Genomic DNA, 27,300 nt, shown 5'->3' with positions numbered 1-27,300 from the left:
TCACAAACGTCCCTCGAGGGATTTAACGTCCAGCACGACATTTAAAAAACATTTTCCAGCTTCTTCTCGTATTTCTGTCTCAAAACATCAACGAGACGAGAAACAAAGCGAAGACTTTAGTTTTGTTATAAATCATAAAGATCCACAAAGTGTTCAGCATCACATGCATCAATAAGGACATGACTTTATATATATATATATATATATATATATATATATATAAGAACATGACTTTATATAATATAAATCAACACATCATTCACCAGTGAAACCTGAACTCATCATGAAATGTTATTTTCAATATTTATATTTCATGTTTCTTTTAATAATAAAATAAAACATTTCATGAAGTAAAATGGAATTTAAGCCAAATCTAAAAATAAAAATATGTTTGAAGAGTAAAATATATATTTTTGTAAAGATGAAATATTTATAATAATAAGCTGAGTTTTAATAACTTTCTTCACATTTTTATATTTTACATTCCTAGAACTATTTTTATCATAAAGTCAAATAATTAAATAATTATAGGAACAATATGCAAATAAATAAATGAATGCATTAAATAAATGATTAAAACTTAACTCATAACTATGGAATGTTATTTCATCGTTCAGGAAATATAAATACGTTTTTATTTTAAAAGCCTTTGTTTTGTCACTTTTCATTGTCGTCATTATTATGAAATAAAATATTGTGAATAAAAAAAAAGGGGATTAAATACGACTCGTCACTCAGAAAAATGACAAAATTAAATACATAAAAAAAAAAGAAAAAAAAAAAGAGTAAAATGTTTATAATGAAATAAAAATCTTATCTTCAAAATTAGCAGATTTCTGTTAATTGTTTCCGCAAATCGTTGGTTGATTTATAGATTTCACAGAACTTAAATCTATTTAAATGATGTCACAGTGAACACTTTGCGGCTCCATATTTCACAGTTTGTGTTTATTCTTCACACGACTGAAGAAATAAAAACACGGCACCAAACTTTGTGAGAGAATCTGGAAAACGTTATTATTAATATTCAGCTGTGTCGACGCTCCACATTCTAATACTGGCTCAAAAAAACAAACAAAGTGGATGGCAGCCCAGAAGTGTAGCCCTCCAGAGGAATGCTGGGAAACGTAGTCCTCCTCAGAAAGTCTGTTATAGCTCTATCACAGTAACTCTTACCTCCACCTAGTGGTCAACAATGGCAATTACATCTTTAAAAAAATGGGCGTAGACATAAATATTCCAGCTGCAGTAGAGGAACTAATGACGACGTCGTCTCCGAGTCAAGAATCCTTCTTGGTGTCGTTTGTCTGACTCCGGTCGTGCTCCACGTACACAGACACGTCAGAGGGAACAATCGTCAGGTTTCTCACATTTATATAAATAGATAGTGTTCATGGTATTCATACAAATGTCTGTACACAAACGTCCATGCAGCCGAACCCGTCTGTAAACGCAACACCATCTTCATCATCATCTTCTCATCTCTTTATCTGATGATCATCTTCTCATCTACACATGAAGACTGTGAGGAAGGGAAACTACGGAGGTGGGGAGCCGCCAGCACGTGCACACACACACACGCACACGTACACGCACACACGCGGCTCGCTGTAAAACTCTCCGGCGTCCTTTAAAGGAACAGTCCGACATTTTGAGACGTTTTCTTATTTGCAGTTTTAAGTCGAGTCAGACGAGGTCACCGGAATAAAACCTGTAACGATCAGTTTATTTTAAATTTAGCGTTTTTAATCTCAGCGTCGACGAAGAGCTCGTCCTCTTCGTCCTCTCACTAAAGCAGCACAACGAGCTCAGCTGTGGATAAAATGTCGGACTGTCCCTTTAAGAAGACCTTAAAGGGGCGGAGTCACTCGGGTCAAACGAGGTGGCAGTGTGTTTCTTCAGTTTACAGAATCTTATTTATCACTACAAAAGAAAAACGTATGAAACAGTTACAGATCAAAAAATCAAAGACACAACCGTTATTTACATAGTTTACAGTGGTCTTTGAAAGCACCCTCAGAACTGTGCAGCAGGTTCTCTTTTATCTTTACTGGTTCTGTTTTGGTCACTGTTCCTGTGCAGCTTCTTTCTAACAGTGATCTTAATACTCGGGGGTTTTATCTGTCCTAACTTATATTCTTTTTACTTTTGAGCATCAGGAACAATTTAAAGTAAGAAGACATTTAAATCTACATTTAAAATGTGTTTTTACATTTTTTTTAACTTTTGCTCTTAAAACAAACTGACGGCTTGAATTCTCTCTGATGTCAGATCTCAGGAGGCGGAGTTTCAGGAGTAAGAGAGGTGCGACCCGTTGGAGATGTGGGAGGTGACCGACGTGCTCCGGCTCAGCCCTCCGTCGCTCCCCCCGCCTCCCCCTGGCCCTCCGGAGGCCGTCCTCCTCAGAGGCTGGGGGCTGTTCCTGAGGGCCATGAGGCCGGGGCCCCTGATGCTTAGGCCGCCGCCGTAGCCTCCCTGAGACGACGAAGAGGAGGAGGCGGAGGAGGGTGGGGAGGAGGAGATGGAGATCGGGGGAGGCGGCGGCGGGGGAGGCAGGAGAGCCAAGGACTGGGAGGAGGCGTGTGTGGCGAGGTGGTGGTGATGGTGGTGCAGCTGGGAGTGGTGGGGGTAGTGGCCGCCGCCGCCTCCTCCTCCTCCTCCTCCTCCTCCTCCTCCTCCTCCTCCTCCTCCTCCTCCTCCTCCTCCTCCTCCCACCCACTCCCTGGAGCGGTCGCGCTCCCGGCCGTCGTGGCTCTCGCGGTACAGCTGCGGCGTGCTCTGGTGGTGCTGGTAGTGCTGGGGGAGGTAGTGCTGCTGCTGCTGCTGCTGCTGCTGCTGCTGGTGCTGCTGCTGGTGGTGGTGGTGGTGATGGTGGGAGGAGGAAGAGGAGGAGTGGGAGGAAGAGGAGGACGGGTGGCCCCTGATGCTGCTCTTGTGCATCTCGCTGTCCCGGCCGAGGCCGTGGGAGGAGGTGATGGACTCTGCGCGGATGAAGCTGCCGCCTCCTCCTCCGTGGTTCTGGCTGCGCCACGACGGCGTGGTCACCGAGTTCTGCACGCTGTGGCTCCAGTGGCTGCCGGAGCGAGGCACCGGCCTGGAGGGCCAGCCACCGGAGCCCGAGGACGGGCTGGGCGTCGGGTAGCCCTGGTTGAAGGCCTCGGCCGGGATGCCGCTCAGCGCCATGTTACTGAAGCCCAGACGCATGCTCTCCGAGTCGAAGGCCTCGATCTCGTGGGCCTGGCGCTCCAGGAGGGTCCGGATCCGCTCTGAGCGCTCGTTCTGCAGGGACAGCATCTCCTCCTCGATCTGACGACACACGTTTACCCCGTTAGGGACGCAGTCAACAACAACAAACATCTACAGAAGCATCAGTCTGGTATGGAAGCCCATTGACTTTTTATCTCATAATTACCGTGGGGACATGGGCTTTGATAGTCTGATGATCTGATAATAAACTGAAGAACTTTTGGGTTTGTTTTTTGTCATTTCTCCACTATTTTCCAACCTTTTATAGTTAAAATAATCAGCAGATTATTCGATGACGACAGTAATGAGTCACAGCTGGAGAAGCATCGATCGGACACATTTAATGGATAGAATGTGAAACCCGTTTCCTACCCGTTGCTCCAGCAGCGCCCGGCGGATGGACACCCTCTGCTCCAGGTCCTTCACCTCCCTCTCGTGCTGGGTGTCGGTGTGGATCTTGATCTTGCTCTGATAGGCGTTCAGCAGCTCCAGCTCCTGCTGCAGCTGCATCCTCAGGACTTGGTACTCAGCCTCCTGGTTCTCATCCAGACGCAGCTGTAGGGGGGGGGGACCAAGAAGAAGAAGAGCGTCAGGATGATGAGGATGATGACGACGACAGGAAAATTATGTTCACGTACGTTTCTTAATCAGGTTTTCTTTTCTTCTTCTTCAATAAACAGAAAGATTATTTATCTATTGTGTTATTTTAAATGTTTCCGTTTGTGTTTCCCGTCACTTCACTGACACGTTCACACAAACGTTGATTGTGTGTTCTGTCACTTTAAATAAACAACGGTTCATATGAAAACTTATTCAAATCAGTAATTTTTCGTGCGTCCAGCAACACGTTTCAGTTACGTATGTCGCTACGTTAGGCGTGTTACGCATGTTACTACGTTACTACGTTAGGCGTGTTACGCATGTTACTACGTTACGCATGTTACTACGTTAGGCGTGTTACGCATGTTACTACGTTAGGCGTGTTACGCATGTTACTACGTTAGGCGTGTTACGCATGTTACTACGTTAGGCGTGTTACTACGTTAGGCGTGTTACTACGTTAGGCGTGTTACGCATGTTACTACGTTAGGCGTGTTACACATGTTAGGCATGTTACTACGTTAGGCGTGTTACGCATGTTACTACGTTAGGCGTGTTACTATGTTAGGCATGTTACGTTAGGCGTGTTACTACGTTAGGCGTGTTACTACGTTAGGCGTATTACGCATGTTACTACGTTAGGCGTGTTACTACGTTAGGCGCGTTACGCATGGTACTATGTTAGGCATGTTACTATGTTAGGTGTGTTACTACGTTAGGCGTGTTACGCATGGTACTACGTTAGGCATGTTACTATGTTAGGTGTGTTACGTTATGCATACGTTACGCATACGTGCGCATGTTACGTGACCAAAACATTGACTTCTTGTTCCTCCCAGAACCTCCCGCTCTCCTCATTCATGATTACGTTGATAACATACAAAATATTTTCGTGGGACTTCTACGAATTAGTAATTTATTGGTTCTACGGTTGTGTTGAGGTTCGGGTGCCGAAGGTGCTGCAGGTGCGCGGGGTTTCCTTGCCTTACTCACAGCCTGTGTGGACAGCATGTCGTTGATGGAGTGGTCGTACTGCTCGGCCAGGATGGCCAGCTTACGCGTCTGCTCCTCTTTGAGGCGTTTGAGGACGGCCTTGTGGTCGGATTTGGGAGTGCTCTCCAGCAGGTGGTTCCTCAGGGCTTTGTACTGACGGGTCTGGATCTTACAGGTCTCCTGGAACTGACGCTTGATCTGCAGCTCTTTGGACTGAAACAAGGTGTTAATTACAATCAGTGAGGGCTTTTGATATTTGCTTTATTGATTTGATTTGAATTAAATCAACATGCTGAAGTTTAAAAGGAGCCATGTTTGATTTGAGAGCTGAAGCGGATTCTTAACCCTCTGAACCACACAACCCACCAGCGGGATGGAGAAGCACGTTTTCTTTAAACAATCACCAAAACTACACCGTTTATCAAAGCTAGAATATTTAAAAACCGCCATTATCATCAGTTTCATCGTTCTGATGGTCCTTGAACACATCATGTGCGATCAACTTATGTCAGAAAAAGCAGCCAAAAATCTAAATCTCACCACAAAGAAACCTTTTGTTTTGACAGATTGTGTAGAAACATTAAGTTGTGAGCTCCTCAGTGAAACTCTGGTCATGATTGATTCATCTGAGACCAACAGTCATGTGACAATCAAGGCCACAGAGAGTGAAATGTGACTGGCGCTGCTTTGGGGTTCAGAGGGTTGAATCACCATGAAGTTCTCCACACTTGGTCTCAGGTTCCCTTCTTACTTTGAGGCTCTTGGGCTGCTGCCGGACCTCCACGGTGTGTTTCTGCCTCAGCTCCTGCTCGCGGCGCTTGTTGTACTCCATCTGGTTGGTCAGCTCGGTCTGGTGCTGCGTTCGGATCAGGTCGGCCCGGGTCCGCTGCACCGAGCCCAGCTGCCTGAACTCCAGCTCCTGGGTGGACTCGTGGTGCCGCAGCAGCATGGCGCACTCCAGGTCCTTCTGGGTCTGCTTCTTGTTCAGGTCCTGGTGGAGGACCGGCGGAAACACGGGAGGAGGGAGAGAAGAAGAAGAACGGAGAATAAGAAGCGTTAAATTGTCTTTTATGTTCCTACAAAGTATCAGCGGACGATTTCAGGAAATCATCTAATTTAAAACCTGGTTCTTTGAGTATTTGTGTTCTACAGAATAAGACGAGTTTTTACCAAAACATAACCACAAACGTTTATGATCGTTTATGATGAATAAAATCTGATTAAATCAGCGTGTTGTTGACGTCCAATCAGATTTATTCTCAAGTCAAATTAAAGTAAACTTGCCTCGTTTTATAACTATACTTAGTAAAATAAATCATCAAAGAAATTTTACTTGTGTTTTTGTTCTTTTTTAATGATTGGTGTCATCATAACTGTTGTTCTGCACTAAAGACGTGTTCTAGTTCTACTTCTAGTCATCATGGTTCTGTTTCATAGAGGAGCAGGACCTTTATTTTGAAGTGACAGTCCGTACCTCCCTCAGCAGATCCTGCTCCAGGTTGTGTCGAGCCAGCAGCATCTTCCTCTTGTACTGGCGACACTGCAGCTCGTAGTACTGCCGCTGCCTCCGCAGCAGGCTGGCCTCCTCCTCCGCCTGCATCTGCTGCAGACACTCCTTCTGACGGATCAGCCACTCCTGCTTCTCCCTCTTCGGGGTCGACTGGTTCTCACTCAGCTCCTGTTCAGACGAAGAAGAACGACTTATTCTACTGTTTCTTGGTCGTGCAGCAGTGATTTCTACCTGTGTGTTTTGGTTCTGACCTCTTTCAGCTGGTCTTTGCGCTGGCGGTACTGTCGTTTCTGTGACTCCAGTAAACTGGTCAGCTCTTTCTTCTGCTGGCCCAGTATGTGCTGCTGGAACTTTTTCTCTTCTGTCAGAGCTGCTTTCACCTGCAGGACACGAAACAAAGAGGCCGAGGGTCAGAAAACATCAGATGACACTTCACATCTAAACAAGCTCAGTAATAACATTCGATTTCAACTTAAATCAGATGTATGTTTTACTTTAGAGGGTACGATTTCAAATTTGTTTCATATTTATTTTCATTATTATCTGATCCGCTGATTAATTACCGTTAACCATCAGAGTGTAAATAAAGTTTACCGTTAACCATCAGAGTGTAAATAAAGTTTAACGTTACCATCAGAGTGTAAATTAAGTTTAACGTTAACATCAGTGTAAATAAAGTTTAACGTTAACCATCAGTGTAAATAAAGTTTAACGTTAACCATCAGAGTGTAAATAAAGTTTAACGTTAACCATCAGTGTAAATAAAGTTTAACGTTAACCATCAGAGTGTAAATAAAGTTTAACGTTAACCATCAGAGTGTAAATAAAGTTTAACGTTACCATCAGAGTGTAAATAAAGTTTAACGTTAACCATCAGAGTGTAAATAAAGTTTACCGTTAACCATCAGAGTGTAAATAAAGTTTAACGTTAACCATCAGAGTGTAAATAAAGTTTAACGTTACCATCAGAGTGTGAATAAAGTTTAACGTTAATCATCAGAGTGTAAATAAAGTTTACCGTTAACCATCAGAGTGTAAATAAAGTTTAACGTTACCATCAGAGTGTAAATAAAGTTTACCGTTAACCATCAGAGTGTAAATAAAGTTTACCGTTAACCATCAGAGTGTAAATAAAGTTTACCGTTAACCATGACAGTGTAAATAAAGTTTTACCGTTAACCGTCAGTGTGAATAAAGTTTAACGTTAACCATCAGTGTGAATAAAGTTTAACGTTAAACTTTATTTACACTGTGATGGTTAACGTTAAACTTTATTCACACTCTGACGGTTACCGTTAAACTTTATTCACACTCTGACGGTTACCGTTAAACTTTATTCACACTGACGGTTAACGGTAAAACTTTATTTACACTGTCATGGTTAACGGTAAACTTTATTTACACTCTGATGGTTAACGTTAAACTTTATTTACACTGTGATGGTTAACGTTAAACTGTATTTACACTCTGATGGTTAACATTAACCATCAGAGTGTAAATAAAGTTAACGTTAACCATCACAGTGTAAATAAAGTTTAACGTTAAACTTTATTTACACTGTGATGGTTAACGTTAACCATCCGAGTGTAAATAAAGTTTAACGTTAACCATCAGAGTGTAAATAAAGTTTAACGTTAACCGTCAGAGTGTAAATAAAGTTTTAACGTTAACCGTCAGAGTGTAAATAAAGTTTAACGTTAACCATCAGAGTGTAAATAAAGTTTAACGTTACCATCAGAGTGTAAATAAAGTTTACCGTTAACCATCAGAGTGTAAATAAAGTTTACCGTTAACCATCAGAGTGTAAATAAAGTTTACCGTTAACCATGACAGTGTAAATAAAGTTTTACCGTTAACCGTCAGTGTGAATAAAGTTTAACGTTAACCATCAGTGTGAATAAAGTTTAACGTTAAACTGTATTTACACTGTGATGGTTAACGTTAACCATCCGAGTGTAAATAAAGTTTAACGTTAACCATCAGAGTGTAAATAAAGTTTAACGTTAACCATCACAGTGTAAATAAAGTTTTAACGTTAACCATCAGAGTGTAAATAAAGTTTAACGTTAACCATCAGAGTGTAAATAAAGTTTAACGTTAACCATCAGAGTGTAAATAAAGTTTAACGTTAACCATCAGAGTGTAAATAAAGTTTAACGTTAACCATCAGAGTGTAAATAAAGTTTAACGTTAACCATCAGAGTGTAAATAAAGTTTAACGTTACCATCAGAGTGTAAATAAAGTTTACCGTTAACCATCAGAGTGTAAATAAAGTTTACCGTTAACCATGACAGTGTAAATAAAGTTTTACCGTTAACCGTCAGTGTGAATAAAGTTTAACGTTAACCATCAGTGTGAATAAAGTTTAACGTTAAACTGTATTTACACTGTGATGGTTAACGTTAACCATCCGAGTGTAAATAAAGTTTAACGTTAACCATCAGAGTGTAAATAAAGTTTAACGTTAACCATCACAGTGTAAATAAAGTTTTAACGTTAACCATCAGAGTGTAAATAAAGTTTAACGTTAACCATCAGAGTGTAAATAAAGTTTAACGTTAACCATCAGAGTGTAAATAAAGTTTAACGTTAACCATCAGAGTGTAAATAAAGTTTAACGTTAACCATCAGAGTGTAAATAAAGTTTAACGTTAACCATCAGAGTGTAAATAAAGTTTAACGTTAACCATCAGAGTGTAAATAAAGTTTTATCGTTAACCACAGAGTGTAAATAAAGTTTAACGTTAACCATCAGAGTGTAAATAAAGTTTAACGTTAACCATCAGAGTGTAAATAAAGTTTAACGTTAACCATCACAGTGTAAATACAGTTTAACATTAACCATCACAGTGTAAATAAAGTTAACATTAACCATCAGAGTGTAAATAAAGTTTAACGTTAACCATCAGTGTAAATAAAGTTTAACGTTAACCATCCGAGTGTAAATAAAGTTTAACATTAACCATCAGAGTGTAAATAAAGTTTTAACGTTAACCGTCAGAGTGTAAATAAAGTTTAACGTTAACCGTCAGAGTGTAAATAAAGTTTAACGTTAACCATCACAGTGTAAATACAGTTTAACATTAACCATCATAGTGTAAATAAAGTTAACGTTAACCATCACAGTGTAAATAAAGTTTAACGTTAAACTTTATTTACACTGTGATGGTTAACGTTAACCATCCGAGTGTAAATAAAGTTTAACGTTAACCATCAGAGTGTAAATAAAGTTTAACGTTAACCATCAGAGTGTAAATAAAGTTTAACATTAACCATCAGAGTGTAAATAAAGTTTTAACGTTAACCGTCAGAGTGTAAATAAAGTTTAACGTTAACCGTCAGAGTGTAAATAAAGTTTAACGTTAACCATCACAGTGTAAATACAGTTTAACATTAACCATCATAGTGTAAATAAAGTTAACGTTAACCATCACAGTGTAAATAAAGTTTAACGTTAAACTTTATTTACACTGTGATGGTTAACGTTAACCATCCGAGTGTAAATAAAGTTTAACGTTAACCATCAGAGTGTAAATAAAGTTTAACGTTAACCATCAGAGTGTAAATAAAGTTTTAACGTTAACCGTCAGAGTGTAAATAAAGTTTTAACGTTAACCGTCAGAGTGTAAATAAAGTTTAACGTTAACCGTCAGAGTGTAAATAAAGTTGTAACGTTAAACTTTATTTACACTGTGATGGTTAACGTTACAACTTTATTTACACTCTGACGGTTAACGTTAAACTTTATTTACACTGTGATGGTTAACGTTAAACTGTATTTACACTGTGATGGTTAACATTAACCATCAGAGTGTAAATAAAGTTTAACGTTAACCATCAGAGTGTAAATAAAGTTTAACGTTACCATCAGAGTGTAAATAAAGTTTAACGTTAACCATCAGAGTGTAAATAAAGTTTACCGTTAACCATCAGAGTGTAAATAAAGTTTAACGTTAACCATCAGAGTGTAAATAAAGTTTAACGTTACCATCAGAGTGTGAATAAAGTTTAACGTTAATCATCAGAGTGTAAATAAAGTTTACCGTTAACCATCAGAGTGTAAATAAAGTTTAACGTTACCATCAGAGTGTAAATAAAGTTTACCGTTAACCATCAGAGTGTAAATAAAGTTTACCGTTAACCATCAGAGTGTAAATAAAGTTTACCGTTAACCATGACAGTGTAAATAAAGTTTTACCGTTAACCGTCAGTGTGAATAAAGTTTAACGTTAACCATCAGTGTGAATAAAGTTTAACGTTAAACTTTATTTACACTGTGATGGTTAACGTTAAACTTTATTCACACTCTGACGGTTACCGTTAAACTTTATTCACACTCTGACGGTTACCGTTAAACTTTATTCACACTGACGGTTAACGGTAAAACTTTATTTACACTGTCATGGTTAACGGTAAACTTTATTTACACTCTGATGGTTAACGTTAAACTTTATTTACACTGTGATGGTTAACGTTAAACTGTATTTACACTCTGATGGTTAACATTAACCATCAGAGTGTAAATAAAGTTAACGTTAACCATCACAGTGTAAATAAAGTTTAACGTTAAACTTTATTTACACTGTGATGGTTAACGTTAACCATCCGAGTGTAAATAAAGTTTAACGTTAACCATCAGAGTGTAAATAAAGTTTAACGTTAACCGTCAGAGTGTAAATAAAGTTTTAACGTTAACCGTCAGAGTGTAAATAAAGTTTAACGTTAACCATCAGAGTGTAAATAAAGTTTAACGTTACCATCAGAGTGTAAATAAAGTTTACCGTTAACCATCAGAGTGTAAATAAAGTTTACCGTTAACCATCAGAGTGTAAATAAAGTTTACCGTTAACCATGACAGTGTAAATAAAGTTTTACCGTTAACCGTCAGTGTGAATAAAGTTTAACGTTAACCATCAGTGTGAATAAAGTTTAACGTTAAACTGTATTTACACTGTGATGGTTAACGTTAACCATCCGAGTGTAAATAAAGTTTAACGTTAACCATCAGAGTGTAAATAAAGTTTAACGTTAACCATCACAGTGTAAATAAAGTTTTAACGTTAACCATCAGAGTGTAAATAAAGTTTAACGTTAACCATCAGAGTGTAAATAAAGTTTAACGTTAACCATCAGAGTGTAAATAAAGTTTAACGTTAACCATCAGAGTGTAAATAAAGTTTAACGTTAACCATCAGAGTGTAAATAAAGTTTAACGTTAACCATCAGAGTGTAAATAAAGTTTAACGTTACCATCAGAGTGTAAATAAAGTTTACCGTTAACCATCAGAGTGTAAATAAAGTTTACCGTTAACCATGACAGTGTAAATAAAGTTTTACCGTTAACCGTCAGTGTGAATAAAGTTTAACGTTAACCATCAGTGTGAATAAAGTTTAACGTTAAACTGTATTTACACTGTGATGGTTAACGTTAACCATCCGAGTGTAAATAAAGTTTAACGTTAACCATCAGAGTGTAAATAAAGTTTAACGTTAACCATCACAGTGTAAATAAAGTTTTAACGTTAACCATCAGAGTGTAAATAAAGTTTAACGTTAACCATCAGAGTGTAAATAAAGTTTAACGTTAACCATCAGAGTGTAAATAAAGTTTAACGTTAACCATCAGAGTGTAAATAAAGTTTAACGTTAACCATCAGAGTGTAAATAAAGTTTAACGTTAACCATCAGAGTGTAAATAAAGTTTAACGTTAACCATCAGAGTGTAAATAAAGTTTTATCGTTAACCACAGAGTGTAAATAAAGTTTAACGTTAACCATCAGAGTGTAAATAAAGTTTAACGTTAACCATCAGAGTGTAAATAAAGTTTAACGTTAACCATCACAGTGTAAATACAGTTTAACATTAACCATCACAGTGTAAATAAAGTTAACATTAACCATCAGAGTGTAAATAAAGTTTAACGTTAACCATCAGTGTAAATAAAGTTTAACGTTAACCATCCGAGTGTAAATAAAGTTTAACATTAACCATCAGAGTGTAAATAAAGTTTTAACGTTAACCGTCAGAGTGTAAATAAAGTTTAACGTTAACCGTCAGAGTGTAAATAAAGTTTAACGTTAACCATCACAGTGTAAATACAGTTTAACATTAACCATCATAGTGTAAATAAAGTTAACGTTAACCATCACAGTGTAAATAAAGTTTAACGTTAAACTTTATTTACACTGTGATGGTTAACGTTAACCATCCGAGTGTAAATAAAGTTTAACGTTAACCATCAGAGTGTAAATAAAGTTTAACGTTAACCATCAGAGTGTAAATAAAGTTTTAACGTTAACCGTCAGAGTGTAAATAAAGTTTTAACGTTAACCGTCAGAGTGTAAATAAAGTTTAACGTTAACCGTCAGAGTGTAAATAAAGTTGTAACGTTAAACTTTATTTACACTGTGATGGTTAACGTTACAACTTTATTTACACTCTGACGGTTAACGTTAAACTTTATTTACACTGTGATGGTTAACGTTAAACTGTATTTACACTGTGATGGTTAACATTAACCATCAGAGTGTAAATAAAGTTTAACGTTAACCATCCGAGTGTAAATAAAGTTTAACGTTAACCATCAGAGTGTAAATAAAGTTTTAACGTTAACCGTCAGAGTGTAAATAAAGTTTAACGTTAACCGTCAGAGTGTAAATAAAGTTGTAACGTTAACCATCACAGTGTAAATAAAGTTTAACGTTAACCATCAGAGTGTAAATAAAGTTTAACGTTAACCATCAGAGTGTAAATAAAGTTTAACGTTAACCATCAGAGTGTAAATAAAGTTTAACGTTAACCATCAGAGTGTAAATAAAGTTTAACGTTAACCATCAGAGTGTGAATAAAGTTTAACGTTAAACTGTATTTACACTGTGATGGTTAACGTTAACCATCCGAGTGTAAATAAAGTTTAACGTTAACCATCAGAGTGTAAATAAAGTTTAACGTTAACCATCACAGTGTAAATAAAGTTTAACGTTAACCATCACAGTGTAAATAAAGTTTTAACGTTAACCATCAGAGTGTAAATAAAGTTTAACGTTAACCATCAGAGTGTAAATAAAGTTTAACGTTAACCATCAGAGTGTAAATAAAGTTTAACGTTAACCATCAGAGTGTAAATAAAGTTTAACGTTAACCATCAGAGTGTAAATAAAGTTTAACGTTAACCATCAGAGTGTAAATAAAGTTTAACGTTAACCATCAGAGTGTAAATAAAGTTTTATCGTTAACCACAGAGTGTAAATAAAGTTTAACGTTAACCATCAGAGTGTAAATAAAGTTTAACGTTAACCATCAGAGTGTAAATAAAGTTTAACGTAAACCATCACAGTGTAAATACAGTTTAACATTAACCATCACAGTGTAAATAAAGTTAACATTAACCATCAGAGTGTAAATAAAGTTTAACGTTAACCATCAGTGTAAATAAAGTTTAACGTTAACCATCCGAGTGTAAATAAAGTTTAACATTAACCATCAGAGTGTAAATAAAGTTTTAACGTTAACCGTCAGAGTGTAAATAAAGTTTAACGTTAACCGTCAGAGTGTAAATAAAGTTTAACGTTAACCATCACAGTGTAAATACAGTTTAACATTAACCATCATAGTGTAAATAAAGTTAACGTTAACCATCACAGTGTAAATAAAGTTTAACGTTAAACTTTATTTACACTGTGATGGTTAACGTTAACCATCCGAGTGTAAATAAAGTTTAACGTTAACCATCAGAGTGTAAATAAAGTTTAACGTTAACCATCAGAGTGTAAATAAAGTTTTAACGTTAACCGTCAGAGTGTAAATAAAGTTTTAACGTTAACCGTCAGAGTGTAAATAAAGTTTAACGTTAACCGTCAGAGTGTAAATAAAGTTGTAACGTTAAACTTTATTTACACTGTGATGGTTAACGTTACAACTTTATTTACACTCTGACGGTTAACGTTAAACTTTATTTACACTGTGATGGTTAACGTTAAACTGTATTTACACTGTGATGGTTAACATTAACCATCAGAGTGTAAATAAAGTTTAACGTTAACCATCCGAGTGTAAATAAAGTTTAACGTTAACCATCAGAGTGTAAATAAAGTTTTAACGTTAACCGTCAGAGTGTAAATAAAGTTTAACGTTAACCGTCAGAGTGTAAATAAAGTTGTAACGTTAACCATCACAGTGTAAATAAAGTTTTAACGTTAACCATCAGAGTGTAAATAAAGTTTAACGTTAACCATCAGAGTGTAAATAAAGTTTAACGTTAACCATCAGAGTGTAAATAAAGTTTAACGTTAACCATCAGAGTGTAAATAAAGTTTAACGTTAACCATCAGAGTGTAAATAAAGTTTAACGTTAACCGTCAGAGTGTAAATAAAGTTTAACGTTAACCGTCAGTGTAAATAAAGTTTAACGTTAACCATCACAGTGTAAATAAAGTTTAACGTTAACCATCAGAGTGTGAATAAAGTTTTAACGTTAACCATCAGAGTGTAAATAAAGTTTAACGTTAACCGTCAGAGTGTAAATAAAGTTTAACGTTAACCATCAGAGTGTAAATAAAGTTTAACGTTAACCATCAGAGTGTAAATACAGTTTAACAGTAACCATCACAGTGTAAATAAAGTTTACTGTTAACCATCACAGTGTAAATAAAGTTAACATTAACCATCAGAGTGTAAATAAAGTTTAACGTTAACCGTCAGAGTGTAAATAAAGTTGTAACGTTAACCATCACAGTGTAAATAAAGTTTTAACGTTAACCATCAGAGTGTAAATAAAGTTTAACGTTAACCATCACAGTGTAAATAAAGTTTAACGTTAACCATCAGAGTGTGAATAAAGTTTTAACGTTAACCATCAGAGTGTAAATAAAGTTTTATCGTTAACCACAGAGTGTAAATAAAGTTTAACGTTAACCATCAGAGTGTAAATAAAGTTTAACGTTAACCATCAGAGTGTAAATAAAGTTTTATCGTTAACCACAGAGTGTAAATAAAGTTTAACGTTAACCATCAGAGTGTAAATAAAGTTTAACGTTAACCATCAGAGTGTAAATAAAGTTTAACGTTAACCATCACAGTGTAAATACAGTTTAACATTAACCATCACAGTGTAAATAAAGTTAACATTAACCATCAGAGTGTAAATAAAGTTTAACGTTAACCATCAGTGTAAATAAAGTTTAACGTTAACCATCCGAGTGTAAATAAAGTTTAACATTAACCATCAGAGTGTAAATAAAGTTTTAACGTTAACCGTCAGAGTGTAAATAAAGTTTAACGTTAACCGTCAGAGTGTAAATAAAGTTTAACGTTAACCATCACAGTGTAAATACAGTTTAACATTAACCATCATAGTGTAAATAAAGTTAACGTTAACCATCACAGTGTAAATAAAGTTTAACGTTAAACTTTATTTACACTGTGATGGTTAACGTTAACCATCCGAGTGTAAATAAAGTTTAACGTTAACCATCAGAGTGTAAATAAAGTTTAACGTTACCATCAGAGTGTAAATAAAGTTTACCGTTAACCATCAGAGTGTAAATAAAGTTTACCGTTAACCATGACAGTGTAAATAAAGTTTTACCGTTAACCGTCAGTGTGAATAAAGTTTAACGTTAACCATCAGTGTGAATAAAGTTTAACGTTAAACTGTATTTACACTGTGATGGTTAACGTTAACCATCCGAGTGTAAATAAAGTTTAACGTTAACCATCAGAGTGTAAATAAAGTTTAACGTTAACCATCACAGTGTAAATAAAGTTTTAACGTTAACCATCAGAGTGTAAATAAAGTTTAACGTTAACCATCAGAGTGTAAATAAAGTTTAACGTTAACCATCAGAGTGTAAATAAAGTTTAACGTTAACCATCAGAGTGTAAATAAAGTTTAACGTTAACCATCAGAGTGTAAATAAAGTTTAACGTTAACCATCAGAGTGTAAATAAAGTTTAACGTTAACCATCAGAGTGTAAATAAAGTTTAACGTTAACCATCACAGTGTAAATACAGTTTAACATTAACCATCACAGTGTAAATAAAGTTAACATTAACCATCAGAGTGTAAATAAAGTTTAACGTTAACCATCAGTGTAAATAAAGTTTAACGTTAACCATCCGAGTGTAAATAAAGTTTAACATTAACCATCATAGTGTAAATAAAGTTTTAACGTTAACCGTCAGAGTGTAAATAAAGTTTAACGTTAACCGTCAGAGTGTAAATAAAGTTTAACGTTAACCATCACAGTGTAAATACAGTTTAACATTAACCATCATAGTGTAAATAAAGTTAACGTTAACCATCACAGTGTAAATAAAGTTTAACGTTAAACTTTATTTACACTGTGATGGTTAACGTTAACCATCCGAGTGTAAATAAAGTTTAACGTTAACCATCAGAGTGTAAATAAAGTTTAACGTTAACCATCAGAGTGTAAATAAAGTTTTAACGTTAACCGTCAGAGTGTAAATAAAGTTTTAACGTTAACCGTCAGAGTGTAAATAAAGTTTAACGTTAACCGTCAGAGTGTAAATAAAGTTGTAACGTTAAACTTTATTTACACTGTGATGGTTAACGTTACAACTTTATTTACACTCTGACGGTTAACGTTAAACTTTATTTACACTGTGATGGTTAACGTTAAACTGTATTTACACTGTGATGGTTAACATTAACCATCAGAGTGTAAATAAAGTTTAACGTTAACCATCCGAGTGTAAATAAAGTTTAACGTTAACCATCAGAGTGTAAATAAAGTTTTAACGTTAACCGTCAGAGTGTAAATAAAGTTTAACGTTAACCGTCAGAGTGTAAATAAAGTTGTAACGTTAACCATCACAGTGTAAATAAAGTTTAACGTTAACCATCAGAGTGTAAATAAAGTTTAACGTTAACCATCAGAGTGTAAATAAAGTTTAACGTTAACCATCAGAGTGTAAATAAAGTTTAACGTTAACCATCAGAGTGTAAATAAAGTTTAACGTTAACCATCAGAGTGTGAATAAAGTTTAACGTTAAACTGTATTTACACTGTGATGGTTAACGTTAACCATCCGAGTGTAAATAAAGTTTAACGTTAACCATCAGAGTGTAAATAAAGTTTAACGTTAACCATCACAGTGTAAATAAAGTTTTAACGTTAACCATCAGAGTGTAAATAAAGTTTAACGTTAACCATCAGAGTGTAAATAAAGTTTAACGTTAACCATCAGAGTGTAAATAAAGTTTAACGTTAACCATCAGAGTGTAAATAAAGTTTAACGTTAACCATCAGAGTGTAAATAAAGTTTAACGTTAACCATCAGAGTGTAAATAAAGTTTAACGTTAACCATCAGAGTGTAAATAAAGTTTAACGTTAACCATCAGAGTGTAAATAAAGTTTAACGTTAACCATCAGAGTGTAAATAAAGTTTAACGTTAACCATCAGAGTGTAAATAAAGTTTAACGTTAACCATCACAGTGTAAATACAGTTTAACATTAACCATCACAGTGTAAATAAAGTTAACATTAACCATCAGAGTGTAAATAAAGTTTAACGTTAACCATCAGTGTAAATAAAGTTTAACGTTAACCATCCGAGTGTAAATAAAGTTTAACATTAACCATCATAGTGTAAATAAAGTTTTAACGTTAACCGTCAGAGTGTAAATAAAGTTTAACGTTAACCGTCAGAGTGTAAATAAAGTTTAACGTTAACCATCACAGTGTAAATACAGTTTAACATTAACCATCATAGTGTAAATAAAGTTAACGTTAACCATCACAGTGTAAATAAAGTTTAACGTTAAACTTTATTTACACTGTGATGGTTAACGTTAACCATCCGAGTGTAAATAAAGTTTAACGTTAACCATCAGAGTGTAAATAAAGTTTAACGTTAACCATCAGAGTGTAAATAAAGTTTTAACGTTAACCGTCAGAGTGTAAATAAAGTTTTAACGTTAACCGTCAGAGTGTAAATAAAGTTTAACGTTAACCGTCAGAGTGTAAATAAAGTTGTAACGTTAAACTTTATTTACACTGTGATGGTTAACGTTACAACTTTATTTACACTCTGACGGTTAACGTTAAACTTTATTTACACTGTGATGGTTAACGTTAAACTGTATTTACACTGTGATGGTTAACATTAACCATCAGAGTGTAAATAAAGTTTAACGTTAACCATCCGAGTGTAAATAAAGTTTAACGTTAACCATCAGAGTGTAAATAAAGTTTTAACGTTAACCGTCAGAGTGTAAATAAAGTTTAACGTTAACCGTCAGAGTGTAAATAAAGTTGTAACGTTAACCATCACAGTGTAAATAAAGTTTAACGTTAACCATCAGAGTGTAAATAAAGTTTAACGTTAACCATCAGAGTGTAAATAAAGTTTAACGTTAACCATCAGAGTGTAAATAAAGTTTAACGTTAACCATCAGAGTGTAAATAAAGTTTAACGTTAACCATCAGAGTGTGAATAAAGTTTAACGTTAAACTGTATTTACACTGTGATGGTTAACGTTAACCATCCGAGTGTAAATAAAGTTTAACGTTAACCATCAGAGTGTAAATAAAGTTTAACGTTAACCATCACAGTGTAAATAAAGTTTTAACGTTAACCATCAGAGTGTAAATAAAGTTTAACGTTAACCATCAGAGTGTAAATAAAGTTTAACGTTAACCATCAGAGTGTAAATAAAGTTTAACGTTAACCATCAGAGTGTAAATAAAGTTTAACGTTAACCATCAGAGTGTAAATAAAGTTTAACGTTAACCATCAGAGTGTAAATAAAGTTTAACGTTAACCATCAGAGTGTAAATAAAGTTTTATCGTTAACCACAGAGTGTAAATAAAGTTTAACGTTAACCATCAGAGTGTAAATAAAGTTTAACGTTAACCATCAGAGTGTAAATAAAGTTTAACGTAAACCATCACAGTGTAAATACAGTTTAACATTAACCATCACAGTGTAAATAAAGTTAACATTAACCATCAGAGTGTAAATAAAGTTTAACGTTAACCATCAGTGTAAATAAAGTTTAACGTTAACCATCCGAGTGTAAATAAAGTTTAACATTAACCATCAGAGTGTAAATAAAGTTTTAACGTTAACCGTCAGAGTGTAAATAAAGTTTAACGTTAACCGTCAGAGTGTAAATAAAGTTTAACGTTAACCATCACAGTGTAAATACAGTTTAACATTAACCATCATAGTGTAAATAAAGTTAACGTTAACCATCACAGTGTAAATAAAGTTTAACGTTAAACTTTATTTACACTGTGATGGTTAACGTTAACCATCCGAGTGTAAATAAAGTTTAACGTTAACCATCAGAGTGTAAATAAAGTTTAACGTTAACCATCAGAGTGTAAATAAAGTTTTAACGTTAACCGTCAGAGTGTAAATAAAGTTTTAACGTTAACCGTCAGAGTGTAAATAAAGTTTAACGTTAACCGTCAGAGTGTAAATAAAGTTGTAACGTTAAACTTTATTTACACTGTGATGGTTAACGTTACAACTTTATTTACACTCTGACGGTTAACGTTAAACTTTATTTACACTGTGATGGTTAACGTTAAACTGTATTTACACTGTGATGGTTAACATTAACCATCAGAGTGTAAATAAAGTTTAACGTTAACCATCCGAGTGTAAATAAAGTTTAACGTTAACCATCAGAGTGTAAATAAAGTTTAACGTTAACCGTCAGAGTGTAAATAAAGTTGTAACGTTAACCATCACAGTGTAAATAAAGTTTTAACGTTAACCATCAGAGTGTAAATAAAGTTTAACGTTAACCATCAGAGTGTAAATAAAGTTTAACGTTAACCATCAGAGTGTAAATAAAGTTTAACGTTAACCATCAGAGTGTAAATAAAGTTTAACGTTAACCGTCAGAGTGTAAATAAAGTTTAACGTTAACCGTCAGTGTAAATAAAGTTTAACGTTAACCATCACAGTGTAAATAAAGTTTAACGTTAACCATCAGAGTGTGAATAAAGTTTTAACGTTAACCATCAGAGTGTAAATAAAGTTTAACGTTAACCGTCAGAGTGTAAATAAAGTTTAACGTTAACCATCAGAGTGTAAATAAAGTTTAACGTTAACCATCAGAGTGTAAATACAGTTTAACAGTAACCATCACAGTGTAAATAAAGTTTACTGTTAACCATCACAGTGTAAATAAAGTTAACATTAACCATCAGAGTGTAAATAAAGTTTAACGTTAACCGTCAGAGTGTAAATAAAGTTGTAACGTTAACCATCACAGTGTAAATAAAGTTTTAACGTTAACCATCAGAGTGTAAATAAAGTTTAACGTTAACCATCACAGTGTAAATAAAGTTTAACGTTAACCATCAGAGTGTGAATAAAGTTTTAACGTTAACCATCAGAGTGTAAATAAAGTTTTATCGTTAACCACAGAGTGTAAATAAAGTTTAACGTTAACCATCAGAGTGTAAATAAAGTTTAACGTTAACCATCAGTGTAAATAAAGTTTAACGCTAAACTTTATTTACACTGTGATGGTTAACATTAACCATCAGAGTGTAAATAAAGTTTTACTGACTCAGTAGAACATGTGTTTCTAGTCTCTGATCTCTGATGTTTCATTGTAAACAACCAATCAGTGTTTAAAGCAACAGGAGGAGAGCTAGTAACGTTAGCAGCACCGCTAACGGCTAACCAACAGGAGGAGAGCTAGTAACATTAGCAGCACCGCTAACGGCTAACCAACAGGAGGAGAGCTAGTAACGTTAGCAGCACCGCTAACGGCTAAGCAACGGAGGTTCACTTCAGTTACATCATGATGCCTTCAGGCTCTGCTCAGTGAACATGACTACTGGCTGAAGGTACATTATAACGTTATCATGATGTGTTCACATGTCATCTGTAAAATGTAATTTTGGTGATAAACTTGAATAAATCCAGTAGTTTGAAGGAGATGTTTTCACATGAATATGAAACAGATATCAGAGATGAATATAATACGTTAATAAATTAGCAACGGTCTCTTTAGCGTCACCTCTTTCTCCAGGATGGCCTGGTGCTTCTTGGACAGCTTGTCGGCCTCGGTGGAGAAGCTGTTCCTCTGGTTCTCCAGCTCTTTGTCCAGCTTCAGCTGGTGCTCGTCCATCTCCGCCTTCAGCTTGTTCTCCAGCCCCATCAGCTGCTTCTGGTGCTGCCGCCTCATGCGCTTGTACCCGGACATCTGCTCCCGCAGAGCCGAGCCCTGCTCGTGCTCCTGGATCTGACGGGTGACCTGTGAAGAGGGGGGAGGAACGGGGGGGTTAAAACACGGGCGCTTGATGCTGGGAGTTCATCTAACACCTGATGGGACCCGACTGTCATATGCAGATGCTTGTGAACAGATGTTGAGCAGTGTTATTTGAACACTTTGAGACTTCTGCTGCTTAACAAACTTAAATAAAATATAAATCACATTCAGACCGTAGAGTCTCTTTCTTCACATGGAACTACGGCAATAAAATACGAGAATAAAGTCACTTTAACTTTGACTGATTTACATTCACAGATGATGAGAATCTGGATTAATTTTTACCAGAACATCAACAAACACCTTGAGAAGGAGGAGGAGGAGGAGGAGGAGGAGGAAGAAGACTTACCAAGGAGGCAGTTCGGATGGTGGCAAAGTGGTCCCGGTTGCGGTAATAAGCTCGACGGCGTCCAGCTGAGGGAGCCTGAGGTTGGTCCATCTCTGGCTGGTAGGGGTCATCATAGATGTTATCCTGACCCTGAGGAAGAGGAGGAGGAAGAGGAGGTGGTGGTAGGGATCAGTGATCTCTAAAAGTTATATTCATTATATATAAACATCTATATTGTTAGTATTTGTACTGATCTGATCCGTGATTTATGATCCGTTGAACCTCTTTTTCTAAGACAACTCAAGTTTCAATGGCTACTAAAGCTCTGATGTTTCTACAGGCGATGAGGAGTTCAGGCTGTTTGTGTACCGTGGGTCGGTGGATGATGGAGCTGTTGGAGGTGTGTTTGTGCACCGTGGGTCGGTGGATGATGGAGCTGTTGGAGGTGTGTTTGTGTACCGTGGGTCGGTGGATGATGGAGCTGTTGGAGGTGTGTTTGTGTACCGTGGGTCGGTGGATGATGGAGCTGTTGGAGGTGTGTTTGTGTACCGTGGGTCGGTGGATGATGGAGCTGTTGGAGGTGACGGTGTGCTCGCCCTCCTGCATCATGGCCATCTCGTTGCTGCTGTCGTCGGAGGCGTCGGCCAGACTGTTGACCGAGCTGCTGTGGGAACTGGCCGAGATGGACATACTGGGCACCGACTGGGAGCTCTCCATGCTGTTGACTGTTCCCGTCCGCAGAAGGTACGTCTCCACCTCCTGACACAAAGACACAAAGACACACATACTGGATTCAGCTGCAGAGAGACATTTATTAACCCTCTGAACCCCAAAGCCCACCGGCGAGATAGAAAAGCATGTTTTATTTAAACAATAACCAAAACTACATCGTTCATCACAACCAGAAGCTCATTATTGTCAGATTTTCATCTTTCAGACGGTCCTTGAACACATCATGTGTGACGAACGGTTCCGTCAGAAAAAGCAACCGAACAGAAGCTTAAAATTTATATTTCATCAAAAACATTTTATTCTTCATGTTCTCATTATAAATGTCTCCTCTAATAAAGAGTTCACTTTAACCAGAGTGTGTAGAAACATTAAAGTGTGAAACTATGACGTCATGATTGATTCATCTGAGACCAACAGTCATGTGACAACAGACCAGAGAGCAGCAAAGCTGATATTTTCTAAACGCAGAGGAAAATATCTGTTTTCAAAATGTGTAGGTGTATTTGTGTCTATTTGAATCTCTGATGACTCATGCGTCTCTATTTTATACTTCCTCTCTTTGTGCTCTTTCCTCCTCAGTCCCCACATCTCCTCTTTCCTCCTCCCTTCCTCCCAGTCCACACTCGGACTTCCCCTCTTCCTCACCTCCTCATCGTCCCCTCCCTCGGACACGGGCCCGTTCTGCTGCGTCTCCTGGAAGAGGATCTTCTTCATCTTGCGGTACTGCAGGTTGTCGAGCTCTCTCACTGCGTCTTTGGTGCGAGCGATCAGGTCCATGATGACCGTCAGAGGACGCTCGCGGCAAAGGAAGCGATGCTGCAGAGGAGGAAGGAGGGAAGGAGGGGAGGAAGGAGGGAAGGAGACGGCAACATGAGCGATGAAGACGAAGGGTTTACGTCTGGTGAGATGAAGCTGGGTTGGTTCTCACATTCAGCAGCACGTCAGAGGTAGGCCGGTCTTGGGGAATCTTCTGCAGGCAGGAGTCCACGAAGTTGCGGAAGGAATCAGACCTGCAGAGAACAATAGGATTATTCATTCCATCTCATTTCTAAAGCCCAAAATCACAAACGTGCCTCCGAAGGCTTTACAGTCTGTAGACACGCGACATCCTTCTGGAGCCAGACGACAGTTCTGATCATTTAAAAAACTATTCAACCACAAAGTTCACGTTCTGGTCTTGAACTTTGAAGAATACGAAAAATAAAATACGATTTTAAACTGTAAAATATAAGACCTCAAATATCAAAATATAAATGAAAGATAATAAATAATTTAGTCAAAACAATTCCAGAACTGAGTCAAAATTATATTAAACTAGTTTGAACACTTTGTTCTATTTTAAGACCAAAACTTGAACTTTCAAATGATCAAAACTATTCTGCTCTGGGTTTAGTCCCGAGACCCTCACAGGAAAAACTCCCCTAAAAACCTTTATGTCATTTAATAATAATAATAATAACAATAGGAAAAGAGGAAGGAAAGAATGAAAAATACTGCAAACTAAGCAGATTATTATTCATCATTAAAACTACCAATGACTCTGATCCGTGACTCTGATCCGTGACTCTGATCTGTGACTCTGATCCGTGACTCTGATCTGTGACTCTGATCCGTGACTCTGATCCGTGACTCTGATCCGTGACTCTGATCCGTGACTCTGATCCGTGAGTTTTAGGATCCGTTGAATCTCCTTTCAGCTCCATTTTAATGGTTTTAAACTGGATGTAAACGCAGCAAAAGAAATGCGCTTGAAAACAGAAAGGTAGGAGTGAGGAGGCAGCCTTACAATGAGACTGACTCTTGAGTTAAGATCAAACTGAGCAGACGTTCTCACCAGTGGTTGGACTGAAGGATGGGGCTTTCATTCTGAGCGATGTGATATAAGGCACTCATAGCATTCATGTTGAACAGAGGGGGCTTCCTCTCCGCTGTGGGGGGAACAAGCAGAGAGCCAAGCATTAAAGAACCAACGTGTGGATTCATCAGCTGGTCTTTAGGACCACAGTCTGTTATTATTACCCAGCTCTATGGAGGTGATGCCCAGCGACCAGACGTCCACCTTCCCGTCATACTGGCCCTCGTCCATCGCCAAGATCACCTCCGGAGCCATCCTGAAGAAAACACAAGAGCCTCACGGTGAGCCTTCATCTGCAGACCAACGGTTTCTCTTTGTCTGCTGGAGGCCATCGTCAGAAACATCACGACAGATGAAAACGTCTGTGAATGTTATAACTTTACATGGACATCAACGGAAATAAGAAAACAAATCAATCATTTAGTTCAACTTAAATTATATCACTTAAAGCACTGAAATAAATAAATACCACTTATTACGCTGTTATATCACCAAACACGGTCTGAGAGGACGAACCGCTGAGTCGACTTCATTCACAGATGTGTTTCTCCTCAAAGAATCACTTTAAGCCTCATTCAGCATGAAAACAGCTGCTCGCCGAGTATAATGTAGTAACTATTAATCATAATAATGATCTGAAGAACTTTTAGTTAAACTGAGTGATGACATCACAGCCTGTAATGAACAAATACAAACTTTTCTCATTCGTCGCTGAGACACAAGAACAGTTTCTAGGTTGAAAAGTTCAAACTCTGGGATTCTGTTAAAAACCTTTTTTAATTCATATTCATGCGATATAAAAACATAAATAAGGCTTCAGAGGAAAAGTATGTTTAGGGGAGAAGGCTTTTATTTTGGAGGGTTTGTTGTTGTTCTAATGAGTCGACTCATTTAATTAAAGTTCAACTCAATTTAAGTTCACTTGAACTCTTCATTCCCGTCAGAAGGTTGATATTTACGTCTGTTAACGTTAAAGGTTTGTTTGTTTCTGTGTTAATATGTTGAACACAAACCTTTATTTACATTTATTCCCGTTATTGATTATTGATTCTCGGACCAGTTCTCTGTTACACACGTAGACACAAACACATGGAAGAACAGGGTCCAGGTGAACTATGACCCTTTACAGCCTCAGACATGTGACACCTGATTAGTTTTAGAAACTTTCACAATAAAATCCTAAAGTTGGGATTTAAAGACGTCTTCCCGTTCCAACATGCTCATTGAGTAAACGCAGTTCCAGTCTCACCAGTACGGAGTCCCCACGAAGGAGTTGGCCGGAGCCACGATGGAGGCAGAACCAAAGTCCCCCAGTTTGACCTGACCGGGCTCCGTCAGCAGGATGTTTCCTGCTTTCACGTCCCTAAAAAACCCCAAACCACACGTTAGCGCCATCGTATGCTACATGTAGCATCTTTAAACGTTAATATATACCGATGTTAAACAGTAGAACAGAGTGAATCATCACTACACATCAGAGTGTGTTGAAGAGGCCGCTAATCGCTTTGTTTTGTAGTCGTTAATGCTAAGGTTTCAAAATAAGAGCGTCACCTACATTGTTTAAACTCATCTATTTTATCTTATTTTTATATTTACGTGGTTATTACAAAATGTTTATGTTTATATTTATTTATGTTTGAACTTGTCTATTTGTATTTACTAATAGTTTGTGTATAATGTGTTTATTGTGGAGGGGTTGACAGGATTATGGGTGTTCAGAAGTGAAAAATGTTCTTAGAAATATTCAAATATTAATCAGAACACAATCGATGGATGTTAAAATGGAACATGTGACACATTGTAGCCAATAAACGTATTCCAGCCATGTGAGGAGCAAACAGTGTGTTTACCGGTGGATCATGTTGTGAGAGTGAAGATATGCTAATCCCTGCAGTGCACCATGGGTAATAGCAGCTATTTCCATCTCCTGGAGCGGCTTTTTGTGGACTGGGAGGACGAGAAGAACACGGAGAGTCAGAGACAAAACAAACAGATGAATAAATCATGTTTTAATATCTGATGAAGAGACAAACTGACCTTCCAGGAGGTCTGAGGCCGAGCCGAGGCAGTACTCCATCACCAGCTGAAACACACGTCATTTACATTTATATCCATAACAGTGGCTTTAATAAACATTTATATCCATAACAGAGGCTTTAATAAACATTTATATCCATAACAGAGGCTTTAATAAACATTTATATCCATAACAGTGGCTTTAATAAACATTTATATCCATAACAGAGGCTTTAATAAACATTTATATCCATAACAGTGGCTTTAATAAACATTTATATCCATAACAGAGGCTTTAATAAACATTTATATCCATAACAGAGGCTTTAATAAACATTTATATCCATAACAGAGGCTTTAATAAACATTTATATCCATAACAGTGGCTTTAATAAACATTTATATCCATAACAGTGGCTTTAATAAACATTTATATCCATAACAGAGGCTTTAATAAACTTTTATATCCATAACAGAGGCTTTAATAAACATTTATATCCATAACAGAGGCTTTAATAAACATTTATATCCATAACAGTGGCTTTAATAAACTTTTATATCCATATATATATCATATTATATATATATGTTTAATCTGAATCTGTTAACTAAAGCTGTGAGATAAATATAGTGGAGTAAAAAGTACAGTATTTCCCTCTGAGACATAGTAGAAGTATAAAGTGTGCCCATAAAGTGTAAATGTGCACCGACGGTCTTTGCTTCAAGGAGAAGCTCAATGAGCGGTTCAGAGA

The 27,300-nt window shown here is 36.7% G+C and overlaps 1 protein-coding gene across 4 annotated transcripts in view; it reads right to left on the bottom strand.

Moving 5' to 3' along the window:
- Positions 1-2,146: 2,146 nt before the first annotated feature.
- taok2a (TAO kinase 2a) overlaps positions 2,147-27,300 on the bottom strand; it is a 33,499-nt gene continuing 8,345 nt past the window's right edge. For 3 of the 4 annotated variants that reach the window (XM_076085151.1, XM_076085150.1, XM_076085153.1), the window contains 16 exons: positions 26,570-26,615; positions 26,383-26,479; positions 25,782-25,895; positions 24,697-24,788; positions 24,512-24,605; positions 23,606-23,687; positions 23,323-23,493; positions 22,495-22,704; positions 21,967-22,095; positions 21,366-21,602; positions 6,601-6,729; positions 6,314-6,517; positions 5,591-5,830; positions 4,831-5,052; positions 3,619-3,801; positions 2,147-3,306 (listed from right to left, as the gene is read on the bottom strand). In XM_076085151.1, the coding sequence (XP_075941266.1) occupies positions 2,290-3,306; positions 3,619-3,801; positions 4,831-5,052; positions 5,591-5,830; positions 6,314-6,517; positions 6,601-6,729; positions 21,366-21,602; positions 21,967-22,095; positions 22,495-22,704; positions 23,323-23,493; positions 23,606-23,687; positions 24,512-24,605; positions 24,697-24,788; positions 25,782-25,895; positions 26,383-26,479; positions 26,570-26,615 (3,267 nt within the window). In that variant the 3' untranslated portion in view covers positions 2,147-2,289. The remainder of the gene's footprint in view (positions 3,307-3,618; positions 3,802-4,830; positions 5,053-5,590; positions 5,831-6,313; positions 6,518-6,600; positions 6,730-21,365; positions 21,603-21,966; positions 22,096-22,494; positions 22,705-23,322; positions 23,494-23,605; positions 23,688-24,511; positions 24,606-24,696; positions 24,789-25,781; positions 25,896-26,382; positions 26,480-26,569; positions 26,616-27,300) is intronic. The other variant, XM_076085154.1, reaches the window with a different exon arrangement.

The sequence above is a fragment of the Anarhichas minor genome, unplaced genomic scaffold, assembly GCF_050575085.1.
Source record: "Anarhichas minor isolate MPS153535 unplaced genomic scaffold, ASM5057508v1 ptg000140l, whole genome shotgun sequence".
Lineage (NCBI taxonomy): Eukaryota > Metazoa > Chordata > Actinopteri > Perciformes > Anarhichadidae > Anarhichas > Anarhichas minor.
The sequence above is the reverse complement of the archived record's forward strand: the minus strand, read 5'-3'. Positions and strand labels throughout refer to the sequence as shown.